This window comes from Rhinopithecus roxellana, chromosome 9 (genome assembly GCF_007565055.1).
Source record: "Rhinopithecus roxellana isolate Shanxi Qingling chromosome 9, ASM756505v1, whole genome shotgun sequence".
NCBI lineage: Eukaryota > Metazoa > Chordata > Mammalia > Primates > Cercopithecidae > Rhinopithecus > Rhinopithecus roxellana.
The window spans coordinates 68,034,603-68,053,458 of NC_044557.1; the positions used below are offsets into that span (position 1 = coordinate 68,034,603).

At 34.2% G+C, this 18,856-nt stretch overlaps 1 protein-coding gene across 34 annotated transcripts in view; it reads left to right on the forward strand.

Moving 5' to 3' along the window:
- RIMS2 (regulating synaptic membrane exocytosis 2) overlaps positions 1–18,856 on the forward strand; it is a 792,768-nt gene that overhangs the window by 485,889 nt on the left and 288,023 nt on the right. For all 34 annotated transcript variants that reach the window (XM_030937587.1, XM_030937589.1, XM_030937577.1 and 31 more), the window contains one exon: positions 7,145–7,213. In XM_030937587.1, the coding sequence (XP_030793447.1) occupies positions 7,145–7,213 (69 nt within the window). The remainder of the gene's footprint in view (positions 1–7,144; positions 7,214–18,856) is intronic.

The window sequence follows — 18,856 nt, forward strand, 5'->3', positions numbered from 1 at the left end:
GTCTCAAAACAAAACAAAACAAAACCAGAAGAAAGTGAAAGGAGAAAGTGCAAAATTGCAATTATAGTGACAGTCTCTCAAAAATGCACACACAGACAAATGTATATGGATTATTATTTTTTCTTTTTTATATCATAATAGGGACATGTTATTACTATTTTGTATACTCTGCTTTCTGTCTGCTTTTAATCTCTATTGTTTTAATGGTTACTTTTGAAATATTAACATGCATACCTAAAAAAGTTTTTTTTTTTTTTGGAGATGGAGTCTCACTCTGTCACCCAGGCTGTAGTGCAGTGGTGCAATCTTGGCTTACTGCAACCTCTGCCTCCTGCCTCAGCCTCCCTAGTAGCTGGGACTACAGGTGCACACCTCCATGCCTGGCTGATATTTATTTATTTTTTCTTTTTTTTTTTTTTTGTATTTTAGTAGAGATGGGGTTTCACCATGTTGTCCAGGCTGGTCTCAAATGCTTAAGCTCAGGCAATCTGCCCGCCTCGGCTTTCCAAAGTGCTAGGATTATAGGTGTGAGCCAGCGTGTATCTCTACCTTTTTTTCCAAACCATATAAAATTTTGCAATTTGGTAAGCACCCTCTTCCCTATCATCTAACGTATTACTAACAGAAGTTTACCTCTGCCTCCAGATTAATTATCATTATAATTGTCATTTTATTCATTCAGGTTCTTTTAGCTTTACCAAAATTTTTACCTTTTTTTTTTTTTCAATCACCCCTTCATTTTGGGGTAAGTTTATTTTTGAAGTACTTTTTACAGTCATTCCTTCACTGAAGAATTGGGAAAAGGCTTTGTTTTTCTGAATATTATTTTTTATTTTTTATTTTTATTTTTATTTTTTTCGGTTGTGGGACTGAGTTTTGCTCTTGTTGCCCAGGCTGGAGTGCAATTTTGCAATGTTGGCTCTCAGCAACCTCTGCCTCTCAGGTTCAAGTGATTCTTGTGCCTCAGCCTCCCGAGTAGCTGGGATTACAGGCTCGCGCCACCATGCCTGGCTAATTTTTGTATTTTTAGTAGAGACAGGGTTTCACCATGTTGGCCAGGCTGGTCTCCACCTCCTGACCTCAGGTGATACACCTGCCTCAGCCTCCCAAAGTACTGGGATTATAGGCGTGAGCTACCGCACTTGGCCTCTTGGGTTTTTTTGTTTTGTTTTGTTTCGTTTTGTTTTACTATATATATAACATCCTAGAATGACTTTTATTTTCTCTCAGTGTCTTGATAATGTTATTTTAATATATCTGACTTTCGATTTGGCAGAAAAGAATCTCCATTTATTTATGTCTTCTTTAACTTGTTAGCAGTTGTTTGGGTTGAATTGTGATCCCCCAAAACGATATGTTGAAACCTAACCCTCAATACCTCAGGGTGTGAACTTATTTGTAAATAGTGTCTTTACAGGAGTAACCAAGGTAAAACAAGGTCATTAGGGTGGGCCCTAATCCAATATGACTGGTGTCCTTAGACAGGTAGGAAATGTGGACACAGAGACAGACAATGCACAGAGGGAAGACAATATGAAGATATACAGGGAGAAGATGTCCATGCGACTAGAGTGATAAGTCTACAAACAAAAGAACACCAAGGTTTCTTGGCAAATACCAGAAGCAAAGAGAGACAAGGAAGGATTCTGTCCAGAGCCATCAAAGTGCATGGCCCTGCCGAGACCTTGATTTTGAACTTCTATCCCCCAGAGATATGAGACAACAGATTTCTGATGTTTTAAGCACTCAGTTTTTAATATCTTGTTATAACAACTATAGGAAACTAGTATAGCAGTGTTTTGTGGTTTGGAGTATACATATTTTGGACATTTTATATTAAATTTATTTCTAAATAGTTCATGATTTTGGAAATTCTTGTAAATGACATGGTTTGGGAATTAATATTCTGTTTGTATATTGCTATTCTGTAAGAAATATTCATTTTGATATTGACTATGTATCCTGCAATCTTGCTAAATTTTCTTACTAGTCTTAATAAGTTTTGTACAGTTTCCTTAGGACTTTATATTTACATGATCATATTCTTTCTTGCTTTCTAATCTGTATACCTTTTATTTCTTTTCCTGGCTGTATTGCTCTTTTTAGGACTTGCAATATAATGTTGAATAGAAGGACCATCCTTGGAGTGAACATCCTTTACATGTTCTTTGTCTTAGGGGGAACATTCAGTATTTCATAATTAAGTGTGATGTCAGCTGTAGGTTTTTTTGTAGATACCCTTTATCAGTTTATAAACATTCTTTTTTTACTAGTTTGCTGAGACATTTTATCATGATTGGGGGTAATAATTTTTCAAATTATTTTCTAAATCTATTGAAATATTTTTCAACTTGCATTAATTACATGGAATAACTGCAATATACAAAAGTAACACTAGAGAGGAAAATTAAATTTACCACCACTTACGGAGATTCCAATATAATTTGCTTTCCATCATTGACAGGTCAAGCAAACAAAAATTTAGGAAAGTTACAAAAGAATCAAGCAGCACAATTAACAAGTTTAATCTCATGGTCAAATAAAGAATTCTGCACTTAATTAATGAATTCACATTCCTCTGTTACAACCATGAAATATGTGTGTTATAAATATACTATTTTATAATTCCTTTTGACAAATTTTAAAAATTAACGTAATATTCTCTAATATTATGTTATCACATCAATTGTAAAAAGAAAGATAAATTGTACCCGTGCTTTTGAAAATTTAAAAAAGTAGAAACATATTGTAATCAGCATTTTTTTCAAGCTCTAGCATCTCTGAAATCATGAGTAATCACTCAGTTGATAGTGTCTTGGATTTAAGAAATATGGTAAATATCTTATAGTCCTAAGAAGAAAATGTCTAGAATAGAACTTTAATCAATATACTACATATAAATATTTGAGTAATATAGGGAAGTGCTAATAGAGGAATGTTCATGTTAGTAAACATTAAAAGGCAGAAAATTATAAAGTACTCATCCAATGTAAGAGTTTAGGGGGAAAAATAGTGAAACAAATTTAAAGCAGAAGGAAAGAAATCATAAAAGTAGGAACAAAAATTAATAATATGTGAAACAAATTTCTAATTGATAGGATAATGGAGCCCAAAAGTTCACCCCTTGAAATTAATAGCAAGATAAACCTTTAGTGAAATTTATTGATAGAAAAAAAAGAAGTTTCAGGATGCAAAGGAAACATAATTGATATATCAGAAAATAAATTGATAACAAAATAAAATTGTGATAATTACAGCAAACACTTTGAAAACTTAGAGTGAATAAATAAAAATGCAAAAATTCCTTTCAATCCCAGTGCTTTGGTAGGCTGAGGCAGGATGACTGCTTGAGGCCAGGAATTTGAGACCAGTCTGGGCAATATAGCAAGAGCCCCATCTCTGCAAAGAAATTTAAAAATTAGCCAGGCATGGTAGTGTGCAACTGTAGTCCTAGCTACTCAGAAAGCTGAGACTGGAGGATTGGTTCAGCCTCGGATTTGAGGTTACAGTGAGCTATGATTGTGCCATTGTACCCCAACCTGGGTGACACATCAAGACCTTGTCTCTAAAAGAATAATTAAGAAGTAAAAATCTAAAATCCGTAAGAAATATCACTGAACTTAAACTCAGGAATGAAAGAATTGTTTATCATATCAATATATATGTAATATACATTTACATATAATTTTCCAAATAAGTATATTAAATTATAGAATCTGCACGATTAATTCAATAGATGCAGAAAACACATTTAATAAAAATTACATCTCACTCTGCAAACTAGCAATATAGAGACATTCCCCAATGTGATAAAGTGTAACTTTAGCAAATACCATTTCTAAGGGAAAAATATTAGAAAACTTGTATTTTAAATCACAATTTTAAAAAGAATGTAAAATTTTTCTGTTTTTTTTTTTTTTTTTTTTTTTTTTTTTTCCCACCATTGTAGTTATCAGCATAGCAAGGCAGGAAAAAAAAAAAGAAAAACATGTAACGATTGGGGATAATGATTGTCTACGTGGAAAAATTCAAATTAAACCATAATCACTTTAATAGAAGTAAGAAGAGAGAGAAAAAGACTTTAACAAGGTGACTGGTTAACATTCACAATGAAATTGCATTTCTGTGTCTGAGCAATTAATTTAGAAAACATAGTTCTTAACTGTATAGCTAATAGCAATTGAAATTATAAGATAGAAAGGATATATCCAACAAATGTGGATAATTTGAGTAGCCAAAATTAAAAGTTTTATAGAAAGGCCAAACTTAGATGGAGAAAATGCCATGTACCTGACTACTGAAACAATGCTGTAAAATATGGCACTTCTTTCTAAATTAATTTATTGATTCAGTGAAATTCAAAATCAAAATCCCAATAGGATGTTTTTGTTCAAGATGATAACTTGAATCTAAAATTTATATGAAAGAGTAAAGGGGCATGATCCAAGATGCAAATAATAAGGTGGATGTATTTGCTTCAATATGTAACATTGTAGTAACAAACACAATGAGTTATTGATTTGTGGATAGACAGCCTGTACAAGGGGCAAAAAATTAGAATACAGATCATCCTATAGGGACTTTGATTTGAATTGCATTAGATTCTTGCAGATAGAATACATTTATTGATGACAGAGGTGACATCACAGATTATTTGGGAAAGGTGGAAATATTAAATAAACAATACTGAGATATGGGTTAGCCATATGGAAAAAGTGAAATTGCATTTATGTCTCATACTATACACTAACTCAGTTCAAGACAGATGAGGATGTAAATGCAAAAAGCAAAATTTTTAAATTTTCAGAAGAAAATATGGGAAACTCTCTCTTTGCTTATAAAGCAAGAATTATATATAGGACACTGAAAACACTAATTTTGGCCAGCTGCAGTGACTCACGCCTGTAATTCCAGCACTTTGGGAGGCCAAGGCAGGTGGATCACTTGAGGTCAGGAGTTTGAGACCAGCCCGACTACCATGGTGAAACCCCATTTCTACTAAAAATACAAAATTAGCCAGGCGTAGTGCTGGGTGCCTGTAATCCCAGCTACTCGGGAGGCTGAGGCCAGAGAATCACTTGAACTCAGCAGGCAGAGGTTGCCATGAGCCGAGATAACACCATGCACTCCAGCCTGGGCAACAACAGCAAAAACTCCATCTCAAAAAAAAAAAAAAAAAAAAAAAAAAAAACCACTAATTTTAAAAGAAAATACTGAACTTAATAACCTGTTTTCGTCAGAATGTCGAAAGATGAGACAATTAGAGGGAACTGAATTGGAGTATGTTTAACTTATATAGGGTTAATATCAAACAGATAAAATCTCAATCTAGAAAGGAATCAATACAAATTTGAAGGAGGCAGCATTTACAAACTAATATGCCACTTCTCCCATGTACCCACACACGGTACAGCTTACAAAGGCTGATTAAAATAAACATCATTTGCTGTTGTCATTTTTGATCTGATTTTTTACAAATACCGAAAACTTGTAATCTTTCTGTTCTGGAGTGCACCTGACGTAGTAAACCTATCCTTGCCCATTTACAGACAAGCTGGGTAGCAATTCTCCTTAAGTTCTCCTCAATAGCCCATTCATGTGATACCCCTTCTGTCCCAAGTCTTTTTAGAATGTATGTCTGAATTCTGTAAATGCTTTTGTGCCCAGTCTGTTGCGATGTTGTCAGGTAATTCTAGTTTAATATCTATTGGGGCTATAAAAGCTTCAGATTTGATCATGTCTAAAGCTTTATGAACATAAGCATTTGGAATGAAAATAATAAAAAGAGTTCATTCAGTAGGGCCATATGATAAAAATGATAGGTGTCTTCTTCCTCACCATTATAAGGAGAAAATGAGAACTTCAGTTTCTGGCAGTAGAGACTTTCCCTGCTGGCAAAGCACAGGTAGTAAAATAAACAAATGAAAAAATTTATCGGGTGCCTCCAAGAGTAGGTTGTAAATACTTGAGGGTAATTCTGGGACATTTTAATGATCTCTGCCTTAGACACCTCATGCAATGTGAGTTCTCAGTGTTTTATAAACCATACATGAAAGCACTTATTTTCTGATAAAACTGATTTACATGTAAAAAATAATGTGTACTGTAAGAAAATAGACAATATCTTTTTGAAATAGCAACACTGTCTTCATTCATTAAATGTTTTCTGATACCAAGGAAGGGAAAAAATGCTTTAATAAAGAATTCTGTTGTGTAGGGTGTGTCTGTTCCTGAAGCACATGGAGGTGAAAAATATTTAAAAACAAATAACCACAGGTTTGTTTTTATATGCAATAATTTCATATTTAAGCATGTAGTCAATCTGCTTTAGCTCTTAAAGCTCTGGTTGATTTAGTTTGATGCTATTTTTGCCATAGTAAGATTCACATTTAAAAATTTTGCTATAGATTTGTTTTGTGAGGAAAAACACAAACATGGTGCTCTTGAATTGTAATAACTATGAGTGCCTTTCCTAGTTTATTTCATAGAAAACATACCAAAATTCACAATTTTTATGTATTAGTATTGTGAATGACTTTTTTCTTATTGTCTTTTCAAAGCAATAGAGAAATAACTAAACTACATAGTTTTTTTTTAAAGGATATTTAAGATGTCTTAAGTGAGTTTGCTTTCTGAATTATGCTTTCTCTCCATGAGCATGAAAAATAAGGAATTGACCATAGTCAATGTATTGGTCATGCATATTAGAAAAAGACGCATTAATGCATTGGAATATGACACACTGTGTTTTGAAATTTATCTGATCTTAAGTGTCTTTATCCATAAGCATCTAAAATTAACTTGACTTATCTATTTTCTAATATATTTTATCAGTGTTGGATAACTTACATGTATTATTTAGTATTTAATGTTATTTTAAGCTTTAAACCATTTAGGAACTTTATCTTATATATTTCCAGAATAATAATTATATAAATTGTTAACTCCTCATTACCCATATCCTCACATCATGAAATGTATGTGAAAATAAATGACGATAAGCTCATAATGACTTTTCTTCTGTACACATTTTTTGTTATTAGCTGATTCATTCAGAATATTTTCATTTGTTTTTCAGGTGTTTGGGGAATTTTCTTCCCTAAATAATCAGAATTTTTAATTATTGCTGTTGTTTACTTCATAGGGTCAAAGAGAATAAGTGATAGTGAAGTCTCTGACTATGACTGTGATGATGGAATTGGTGTGGTATCAGGTAAGAATTTTAGAATTATTTTATAGTATTAAAACTGGAGTACAATTTATCATCATTTACCATAAAAGTAAATAAGTAAAAGAGAAAGAAATAACTCACCTCCTCACCCTCCAAAACAGCCTATGGCAACCTATGACAACTTAAACCCCTGAGTAATCCCAATTGCTGGAACACCTGTACCAATTAGACTGAATAGTCTTGAAAGATGCCAGATAAGTAGATCTCAATAAATTTTCTATTTTAAGACAATAATAAGGATTTTACAATAAATTGGAAGAGTTCTTGCATAATTCAGACTTTTTTATACTACACTAATATGGTGGAAAAAAGATGAAATCTTTTTTATGTAACCACCATATCTAAATATGTCAAATATTTAAATGAGAGTTTTTGAAACTTTAAAATTGTTTTTATATTAAATATCACGTACAGCTAGATTTTGAAATTATAGTATTGTAGTTTAACGTATTTGCCTCATTTTAAAGTTAGAAATTTATCCAATGATTTAATATTTTAGGTAAGTATATATCTTTTCTCAAGTTCTGATGACAATGTTTACATGTAATATGCTTATTGTAAAAAAAAGTATTCTATTCCTTTTGAAGTTAAATAACCTAATAGATTTCATAATTATGACTAATTTTACTCTAAAGAAAATATATGTAAGACATGCCACAGTTGCATTAGTGATTGATAATTTTTTTTGCCAATTTTTGTTAAAAATCAGTTAGCATGCCTTTATCACTGTACCACTTTTTAAAAACTCAATGACTATTTTTTCCCTTTCTTTGTACTAAGGGTGAACAGTATAAGACTACAAAAATTCTTTTCATGTATTATGGTTTAGAAGAGTTAAAACTCATAAAGTAGTTTTGAGAAATATTTCTCATGATCGCTTTCTTGGAGATCATTAAATATTTTTCCTATTTGTATTCTATTCCTTTGTTATTTGACTATTCCATTTCTTATCTTTTGTAAATATCTAGTCCATCAGGTTTTCTTCATCCAAATTATTTCCATTCAGATCGTTCATCTTGATGCCATTTTGGGATGTTTCTATCCTTTTATTTTCTGTTTTCAAGATAACAGAGAAGTATTTATTTAATATGATCATTTTAAGTTTTTCCCTTCTATAAAAGGAGTTGTATTTTTTGATAAAATTGTTTATTTTTCATTTATTTGTGTTAATAGTTTCTGGAATAATTTTTTGATACTACAGAATTGTGTTTAGAAACCCTCCCCACTTTGAACTCAAAGTGCTTACTCTGGATTCATTAAGTCTCTTAATATGAAAAACATTCTTTCCAGTCTTGACATTATTGTTATTATTATTTTTCCAGTCAGAAACTGTCTGGTGAATCATTTAATAAGACTGAAAAGACTGCCATGAAATATCCTATTTTTTGCTATTTTGAAATCCAATGTGATTTTGAGAAATAGATTTTTAATGATATACTACACTTTATTTTTTATTGATTGATTGATTGATTTTTCAGACAGGATCTCACTCTGTTGCCCAGGCTGGAGTGCAGTAGTGCAATCACAGCTCACTGTATCCTCAATTTCCCCAGGCTCATTTGACCCTCTCACCTCAGCCTCACCAGTAGCTGGGACTACAGGTGCACACTACCTAGTGTGTGTACTGACTAGGGTCACTAACTAGGGCACCTTACCTATTGTGTGTACTAACTAGGACTAACTAGTCCCTTATTTTTTCTAATCCCAGTTAAATTTTGGATATACTACACTTTAACAATACCTTTAGTACTCAAAAATTAGTATGATGGTATTGTAGTTTCTGAAATTATGGTACATGTAGTTTTTTTTTCATAACCCATCACTTGAGTAAATGCTGTAGGAATTACATTTACGTAAGACTTATGATAACCAAGACTTAAACATATATTCATTCTGTTAAATATTTTTCTTACATTTCTTCTTTATGGCCTTTTCATTTTACAGCTCTAATATTGAGTTTTAATAGAGAATAAATGCTTTAATCAGTAGCTTATCAAATAATGTAAGGGCCACCAGATAAAATAAATAATATATTTTCTGGGTAAAGCAACCCGCATGTGAAATGCAGTGTATACATGTACAAAATGCACACCCCACCTCTCTTAATAATATTTAAACACATAGTATGAGTCAATAAACCAGCAAAATCTATTGATAGTTTGTTGCTTATATGCAGAGATTTCTTTCCAATTGCACATTGAATAAGGTCAAATTCAGAGTATCAATTACAATCATTCATAATAAACCTGAGCTATCAAAATTGTTCTTTTTTTTTTTTTTTTTTTTTTTTTTTTTTTTTTTTTTTTTTTTGAGGCGGAGTCTTGCTCTGTCACCCAGGCTGGAGTGCAGTGGCCGGATCTCAGCTCACTGCAAGCTTCCCCTCCCGGGTTCCCGCCATTCTCCTGCCTCAGCCTCCCAAGTAGCTGGGACTACAAGCGCCTGCCACCTCGCCCGGCTAGTTTTTTTTTTGTATTTTTTAGTAGAGACGGGGTTTCACTGTGTTCGCCAGGATGGTCTCGATCTCCTGACCTTGTGATCCGCCCGTCTCGGCCTCCCAAAGTGCTGGGATTACAGGCTTGAGCCACCGCGCCCGGCCCAAAATTGTTCTTAAGTAGGAACTGTTTCGACCAACTTATTCAGTTTTTCTAAGCTTGCAAGGCAGATGTCTCAAAAACTAACTATGCCAGAAGTAATATTTTGCATGTGTTTTTTTAAATTTTAGGGCAGCATTAGGTTTATAGCAAAATTGAGAGGAAGGTATACAGATTTCCCATATGTCTTCCTACCCGAACACATTCATACCCTCTCCCATTATCAACCTCCTCCACCAAACTGGTATGTTTGTTACAACTGATGAACCTACTTTGACACATCATAATCACCCATGGTCCATAGTTTACACTGGGGCTCACTCTTGGTGTCAAACATCATTGGGTTTGGACAAATGGATAATGACATGTATCCATCATTATATATCATGCAGAATATTTTCACTGCCTTAAAAATTCATCTTTCCCTTTCTCCTAACCCCTGGCAATTATTGATCTTCTTACCGTCTCCATAGTTTTGCCTTTTCCAGAATGTCATATAGTTGGAATCATACAGTTTGTAGCCTTTTAGACAGGCATCTTTCACTTAGTAATATGCTTTGTCTTTTCATGGTTTGATAGCTCATTTATTTTTAGTGCTGAATAATATTCCACTGTCTGGATATACCACAGTTTGTTCATTGATTCATCTACTGAAGGGCATCTTGGTTGCTTCCAAGCTTTGGCAATTATAAATAAAGCTGCTATAAACATCTGTTTGCAGGTTTTTGTGTGTACATAACTTTTCAACTCCTTTTCGCAAATGCCAACCAGCACAATTGCTGGATCGTATGGTAAGAGTATAGTTTTGTAAGAAACTTCCAAAACATCTGTACCATTTTGCTTTCCCATCAGCAATGAATAAGAGTTCCTGTTGTTCCACATCTTGCCAGCATTTGGTGTTGTCAGTGTTCTGACCATTCCAGTGGGTGTATAGTGGTATCTCATTGTTTTTGTTTGCATTTCCCTGATGACATATGAGGTTAAACATCTTTTCATATGCTTATTTGCCATCTATTTAATTTCTTTGGTGAGGTGTCTGTTCAGGTCTTTGGCCCATTTTTTTTTCATTGGGTTGTTTGTTTTCTTGTTGAGTTTTAAGAGTTCTCTGTATATTTTGGACAACAGTCCTTTATAAAATGTGTCTTTTACAAATATTTTCTCTCTTCTGTAAAGCAGGAATTCTCTTGACATTGTCTTTTGCAGGGCAGTTTTAATTTCAGTGAAATTCAGGTTATTAATTATTTCTTTCATCAATCATGCCTACACTATTATATCTAAAAATTTATCGCAATACCCAAGGTTATTTATGTTTTCTCCTATGTTACCTTCTAGGAGTTTTATTATTTTGCATTTTATATTTACATATATGATGCATTTTGAGTTAAATTTTTGAAGAGTGTAATGTCTGCATCTAGGTTCCCTTTTTTGCATGTTGACATCCAATTGTTCCAGCACGATTTGTTGAAAAGACCATCATTGCTCCATTGTATTGCTTTTGCTTTTATGTTGCCAGAGATCAGTTCAATATATTTATATCAGCTTATTTCTAGGCTGTCTATATGTTCTATTGATTTATTTGTCTATTCGTTGACCAATCAGTACCACAGTGACTTGATCACTGTAATTTCATTGTAAGTATTGAAAAGTCAGTGTCAATTCTCCAACTTTGTTCTTCTCCTTCAATACTGTGTTGAATCTTCTGTCTTTTGCTTCTCCATATGAACTCTGGAATCTGGTTATTAGACTCCACAAATTGATATGCTGAGATTTTGACTGAGATTGCTTTGAATCTGTAGGTCAAGTTGGGAAGATTGGACATCTTGACAATATTGAGTATGTCTTTATATGGAATATCTATTTATTTAGTTCTTTTTTATTTCATTCATCAGAGTTTTGTTATTTTTCTCATGTAGATCTCATATATATTTTGTCAGATTATACCTAAGTATTTCATTGTTGGGGACTGCTAATGTAAATGGTGTTGCATTTTTAATTTCACTTGTTCATTGCTCATATATAGGAAAGGTATTGACTTTGGAATATTAACCTTATATCCTACAACATTTCTATACTCACTTATTAGTTCCTGGAGCTTTTTGTTTATTTGTTTCAATTCTTTTGTGTTTTTACATCGACAATCATGGCATCACAAAAAGAGTTTTATTTCTTTCTCCCTAATCTGTATGCATGTATTTTCTTTTCTTTCTTATTGAATTATCAAAGTACTTCCAGTACAGTGTTGAATGCAAGTGGTGAGAGTGGACATACTTACCTTGTTTCTGATCTCAGTGGGAAAGTTTTGAGTTCTTTTTTTACTGGTAAATATGATGTTAGCTGTAGGGTTTTTTTGTAGATATTCTACATCCGCTTGAAGAAGATCCCCCATATTCCTAGTGTACTGGGAGTTTTTAGTAAATTCAGGATGTTGTCAGATTGTCTCTTCTCCATCTATTGATTTAGTCATGTGATTTTTTTTATAGCCTGATGATGTGGTGGATTACATTAATTGATTTTTGAATGTGGAACCAGCTTTGGGTATCCAAGATTAATCCCACTTATTGTGTATAATTCCTTTTATACATTGTTGGATTCAGTGTGCTAACATTACATTGATAATTTTTGCATTGATGTTCATGAGAGATATGTTCTTTTCTTTTAATGTCTTTGTCTGGTTTTGATATTGAGGTAATACTGGCCTTATAAAATGAGTTAGAGAGTAGTCTCTTTGGTTCTGTTCTCTGAAAAAGATTGGAGAAAAGTGGAATAATTTATTTCTTAAATGTTTGGTAGAATTCACCAGTGAACCCATCTGGACTTTGTTGCTTTCCATTTTAGAAGGATATTAATTATTGATTCAATTTATTTAATAGATGTAGGCCTGTTCAGGTTGTCTATTTTTGTTTGAGTTTGACATAACTGTGTCTTTCAAGGAATTGGTCTAGTTTCATCTACATTATCAAATTTGTGGGCATAGAGTTTTCATAATATTCCTTTATTATCCTTTTAATGTCCATGGGATCTGTAGTGATGTCCCCTTTTTCATTTCTGATATTAGCAATTTTTATATCCTCTTTCTCTTAATTAGCGTGGCTAGAGGCTAATTTATTCTATTAATCTTTTCAAAGAACCAGATTTTGGTTTTGTTGATTTTCACTATTGATTTTCTGTTTTCAATTTTATGGACCCTAATTCTACTATTTATTTTCTTTTTTTTTTTTTTTTTTTTTTTTTTTTTTTAGTAGAGACGGAGTTTCACCGTGTTAGCCAGGATGGTCTCAATCTCCTGACCTTGTGATCCGCCCGTCTCGGCCTCCCAAAGTGCTGGGATTACAGGCGTGAGCCACCGCGCCCGGCTAACTGCTTACTTTGCATTTAATTTGCTCCTCTTTTTCTATATTTCTGAGATAGAAATTTAGATTATTGATTTTAGGTATTCCTTTTTTTCTAATATACATATACATTCAGTACTATAAATTTTCTTCTAAGTGCTGCTTTCACTGCATCCCACAAATTTTGATAAATTGTTTTCATTTTTATTTATTTAAAGATATTTTTAAATTTCTCTTGAGATTTCTTTCTTGCCCCATGTGTTATTTAGAAGTATATTATTTAATATGCACATACTTGGGGATTTTGCAGTTGTGTTTCTGTTACTGCTTTCTAATTTATTGTCATTGTAGACTCAGAGCAGCATTGTATGTTTTAAAAATTAATTTGCTAAGGTGTGTTTTATAACCCAGAATATGCTCTATTTTAGTGAATGTTCCAGGTGAACTTAAGAAGAATGTGTATGCTGCTAATTTTTGATGATGTAGTCCATAAATGTTGATTATATCCAGTTGATGGTGTTTTTGAGTTCACTTATTTTCTTACTGATTTTCTGCCTGCTTGATCTGTTTTTTTGTTTGTTTGTTTGTTTTGAGATAGAGTTTCACTCTTGTTGTCCAGGCTGGAGTGCAACAGTGTGATCCCAGCTCACTGCAACCTCCGCTTCCCAGGTTCAAGTGATTCTCCTGCCTCAGCCTCCCAAGTAGCTGGGATTACAGGCGTGCACCACCACGCCTGGCTAATTTTTTTTTTTTGTATTTTTAGTAGAGACAGGATTTCTCCATTTTGGTCAGGTGGGTCTCGAACTCCTGACCTCACGTAATCCACCAGCCTCAGCCTCCCACAGTGCTGGGATTACAAGCATGAGCCACCATGTCCAGCCTGTTTGTTTTGCTTTTTGAGACAGGGTCTGGCTCTATCACCCAGGCTGGAATGCAGTGGTGCAATCTTGGCTTACTGCAACCTCTGCGTATCAGGCTAAAGAGGATCTGTTCATTTCTGACAGAGGGGTGTGGTAATCTCCAACTATAATGGTGGATTCTTCTATTTCTCTATGTTCTTCTATCAGTTTTTGCCTGACATATTTTGATACTCTTCTTGTTAGAGGTATACACATTATGAATTGTTATGTCTTCTTGAAGAATTGGCTCCTTTATCTTTATGGAATGTCCTTCTTTATCCCTGATAACTTTTTTGCTGTCATGTCAGCTTTATCTAAAATTAATGTACCTGCTTCTGCTTTCTTCCTACTCCTGCCTTTTTTTTTTTTTTAAACAGAGTCTGGCTCTGGCTCTGTCACTTAGGCCCCCGGCTGGAATGCAGTGGTACAATCTCAGCACACTGCAGACTCCACCTCCTGGGTTCAAGCAATTCTCCCATCTCAGCCTCCTGAGTAGCTGAGACTACAGGCATGGGCCACCACATCTGGCTAATTTTTGTATTTTTAGTAGAGATGAGGTTTCACCATGTTGGCCAAGCTGGTCTCAAACTCCTGACCTTAGGTGATCTGCCCACCTCAGCCTCCCAAAGTGCTGGGATTATCATGCCCTGCCTACTCCTGACTTCTTTTGATTAGTATTACCATAGTACTTTTTTTTCATTCATTTAATTTATATGATTGTTTTCATTTAAAGTGGGTTTCTTATATAGTTGAGCCTCTTTTTTTAATTGACTCTGACAGTCTCCTTTAGTTAGTGCGTTTAAGTGAGTTACGTTTAAAATGATTATTGATATAGTTGGATTAATATCTACTGTTTTTGTTACTGTTTTTCTTTGTTTATTTTTGTCTTCTATTCTTTTTCAGTTTTTTTTTTTTTTAATTGAGGATTTCATATGATTCTGTTGTCTTTCCTTCCTTGGCATATCAGTTATACTTCTTTTCCTTACCTTTTTTTGGGTAGGTATTCTAGAGTTTGTAGTAGCCATTTGCAATTAATACAAGTCCGCTTTCAAATAATTTTTCATAGGTAGTGTTAGTATCATATACTTAGAAAATCCCAATTTCTTCCTCCCACTTCTTGTATCATTGCTGTCATTCATTTGACTTAAATTTAAGCATACATAATTGAATACATAGTTGCTATTATTACTTTGAATAAATTCTTATCTGTTAGATAAATTAAGAATAAGAAAAATAAAAGTTTTCAATTTTACTTTCATTTATTCCTTCTTCAGTGTTCTTTCTTTCAATATGTAGCTTTGAAATTCTGAGCTATGTCTTTTTCCTTCTCTCTAAAGAAAATCAGTTTAATATTTCTTGTAATATTGTTCTACTGGCAACAAATTCCAAATTTTTGTTTGTCTGTGAAAGTCTCTTTCTCCTTCACTTTTGAAGGATAATTTCACAGGTCATAGGATTCTAGGTTGGTGGTTTTTTTCTCCCAAGCCTTTAAATATTTCACTCCGCTCTCTTCTTACTTGCTGCGTAGCTTTTCTAGAAAAATCATTTGTAATTCTTATCTTTGTTCTTCTACAGAGGAGTGTTTTTTTCTTTTTCTCTGTCTTCTTTCAATAGTTTTTCTTTTTTCTCTCTGTTGTTGTTATTATTTTGCATTTGTCCTGCTTGGTGTTCTCTGAGCTCCCTAGATCTGTAGTCTGTGGCTTGGTTCCTGACATTAATTTGGGGAAATTTTCAATCATTATTCTTTCAAATCTTCTGTTTCTTTCTCTCTTTCTTCTCTATCTGGTATTCTCATTACAAATATGTTATACCTTGTGTAGTTGTTCTACAATTCTTGAATGTTCTTTTCTGTTATTTTTTCAGTCCTTATTCTCTTTGCTTTTCAATTTTTGAAGTTTTTATTGACATATCCTCAAGTTCAGAGATTCTTTTCTCAGCTGTGTTCAGTCTACTAATAAGCCCATCAAAGGCATTCTTCGTTTCTATTACAGGTATTTCTTTTATCTCTGGCATTTCTTTTTAGCTCTTAGAATTTCTGTCTTTCTGCTTACATTGCTCATCTGTTCCTGCAAGCTGTCCACTTTGTTTATTAGAGCCCTTCATATATTAATCATAGTGGTTTTAAATTCTCAGTCTTATAAATCCAGCATTCCTGCTATATCTGATTCTGACACTTGCTCTTTTTACCCAAATTGTTTTTGCCTTTTGGTATGTAATTCTTTCTCCCTTCCTTCCTTCCTTCCTTCCTTCTTTCCTTCTTTCCTTCCTTCCTTCCTTCCTTCCTTCCTTCCTTCCTTCCTTCCTTCCTTCCTTCCTTCCTTCCTTCCTTTCTCTCTTTCTCTCTTTCTTTCTGTCTCTGTCTCTCTCTCTCTCTCTCTCTCTCTCTCTCTTTCTCTGTTTCTTTTTTTGACAAGGGCTCACTCTGTCACCCAGGATGGAGGGCAGTGGCACTATCCCAACTCACTGCAACCTCTGCCTCCCAGGCTCAAGTGAGTCTCCCCGCTTCAGCCTCCTTACTAGCTGGGACCATAGGTGTGCACCATCATGTCCAGTTAGTTTTTGTATTTTTTAATAGAGACAGGTTTTCTCCATGTTGCCCAGACCGGTCTTCAACTCCTGGCCTCAAGTAATCTACCTGCCTTAGCCTTCCAAACTGGTGAGCCACCATCCCCAGCCTGTAATTGTTTTTTCTTGATAACTTTTTATCGATAGGCAGACATGATGTGCTGGTTAAAAGAAATTGATGTAAATAAGCCTTTAGTAATGTGCTGGTAAGGTGGGGAAAGGGAAGCATTCTATATTCCTACAATTAGGTCTCAGTCTTAGTGAACCTGCGGATTGTGAAAATTACAAGTGGTTCTCATTTTTTCCCTCCTCCCTTAGGTGGAACAAGATGGTTAGAGTGGGCTGGAATTGTTTCCTTCTCCTGTGTGGAAGGCAAGAGTGGACTAGATTTGGGTATTTCCCTTCTCTCAGGTTGGTTAGGCTTTAGTTAATTAGTTTCCCCTGAGGGAAAGTCTTGTTAAGAAAAGCAGAGCATTCTGGAGTATTTCAAAATGGTTCCTGTTTCCCTCTCCCTCCCGGAAACAAGAGGAGATTTTTCTTCAATATTTACTGTGGGAACCTGGTGGAGTTCTTAGAGGTAAGTCTAACAATATTGTAGGAGACCTCAATGACTAGGTTCCCGTGGAGCTTATAACTCTCAGACTTGTTCTTAACTGATCCTCTAGCAGTTTGTCATTTGAAGGTCAAGTTTTCCTACTCTGGCACTGGTTCCCACACTGCTTTCACCTCATGAGTATCTTCTCCAAAAGCTGTGACTCCCTGTTTTCACCTGTCTGTCTCTTCAATCTTGGGGGCAGTTGTTTGCCCTGTGTCATCCCTCTTTTACAGATCCAAGAAAATTTGTTGCTTTTTCAGTCTGTTCAGCTTTTTATTTGCTGTTAGGACAGAGTGAAAACATTACAAGCTCCTTAGAAACTAGAAGTTCCTCCATGTGTTCTTTATTTGGCTTATTCTGATACCAAGTCTTTTTAAGTCAGAAGTAACTTTGACATTTGCATTGTTAATATTCTTTAAAGTAAGTTGAAACTTTGATATGGAAATTTTTCTCAAGTTAGCAATTCTAGGCATGGAGTTTGCCCCGACAGTATACTGAGCAACAGGAATGGGAATGGTTATAGACCATCCCTTTTAACCTATTGATGCACTTCACAACTTGAATAGACTACATATAGATAAAATACCAAATCTAGTCATGTAAAATTTTAGAATTATTTTCTACTGTGATCTGAAACAATACATACAAATGTAAATAATTTCTTTCCCATTGAAAAGGTTGAGGATTTAATTATGTCTAATTTTGGAGAGATACTTGTATATTTATTTTTAATCTCCATGTGACTGCATCATTTGAGTTCTTGAAGTAACTTCTCCTTTTCTCAGTAGTATCTCTTAAAGTCAGTAACCAGACTTCTTTTCTATCTATGTATGTAATCTTTCCTTGGGTTATAATGATGATCTTTTTATAAATGACTTCCAAATGTTTAGCAACAGTCCTAACATCTTTCTCAAGATTCTTTTCAACATATTTAATATTTGACCTATGCAACTGAAACTACCCTCATTCCCCTTCTCCAAACTAGTCAACCTCAATAAACTTTTCTTACTCTTATCTTAGTAGTATAGTTTTTTTGTTTTTTTGTTTTTTGTTTTTCCTTTTGAGACAGAGTCTTGCTCTGTGGTCCAGGCTGGAGTGTAGTGGTGTGATCTTGGCTCACCGCAACCTCCACCTCCTGTGTTCAAGCAATTCTTCTGCCTCAGCCTCCTCAGTAGCTGGCATTACAGGCACGTGCCACCATTCCCAGCTAATTTTGTATTTTTAGTAGAGATGGGATTTCACCATTTGGCCAGTCTGGTCTTGAACTCCTGACCTCAAGGGATCTTCCCACCTTGGCCTCCCAAAGTGCTGGAATTACAGGCATGAGCCACCATGGCCAGCCAGTAGCATACTCTTGACTTCCTAATAAGCTAAATTAAAAAGTTAAGGTGCATTAATTGTTGCTCTTTTTTTGCTTTTTTATCTAGTCACAAAATGTAATTGATTCATGTTGGCATGGCCTGAACTCTATTCTTGGATCTTTCCTCTCTCTTACTCCTTCTTGTAGTGATCTCAAGTCTGTTTAAAGTCCCATGCCTTTAAATAGTTATCTATATGCTAAAACTCCCAAATGTATATCTCCAGTCAATTCTACTTATTTTTTCTTTAAATCTTTATAGTTTACTGCCCACCTGACATCTTCACTT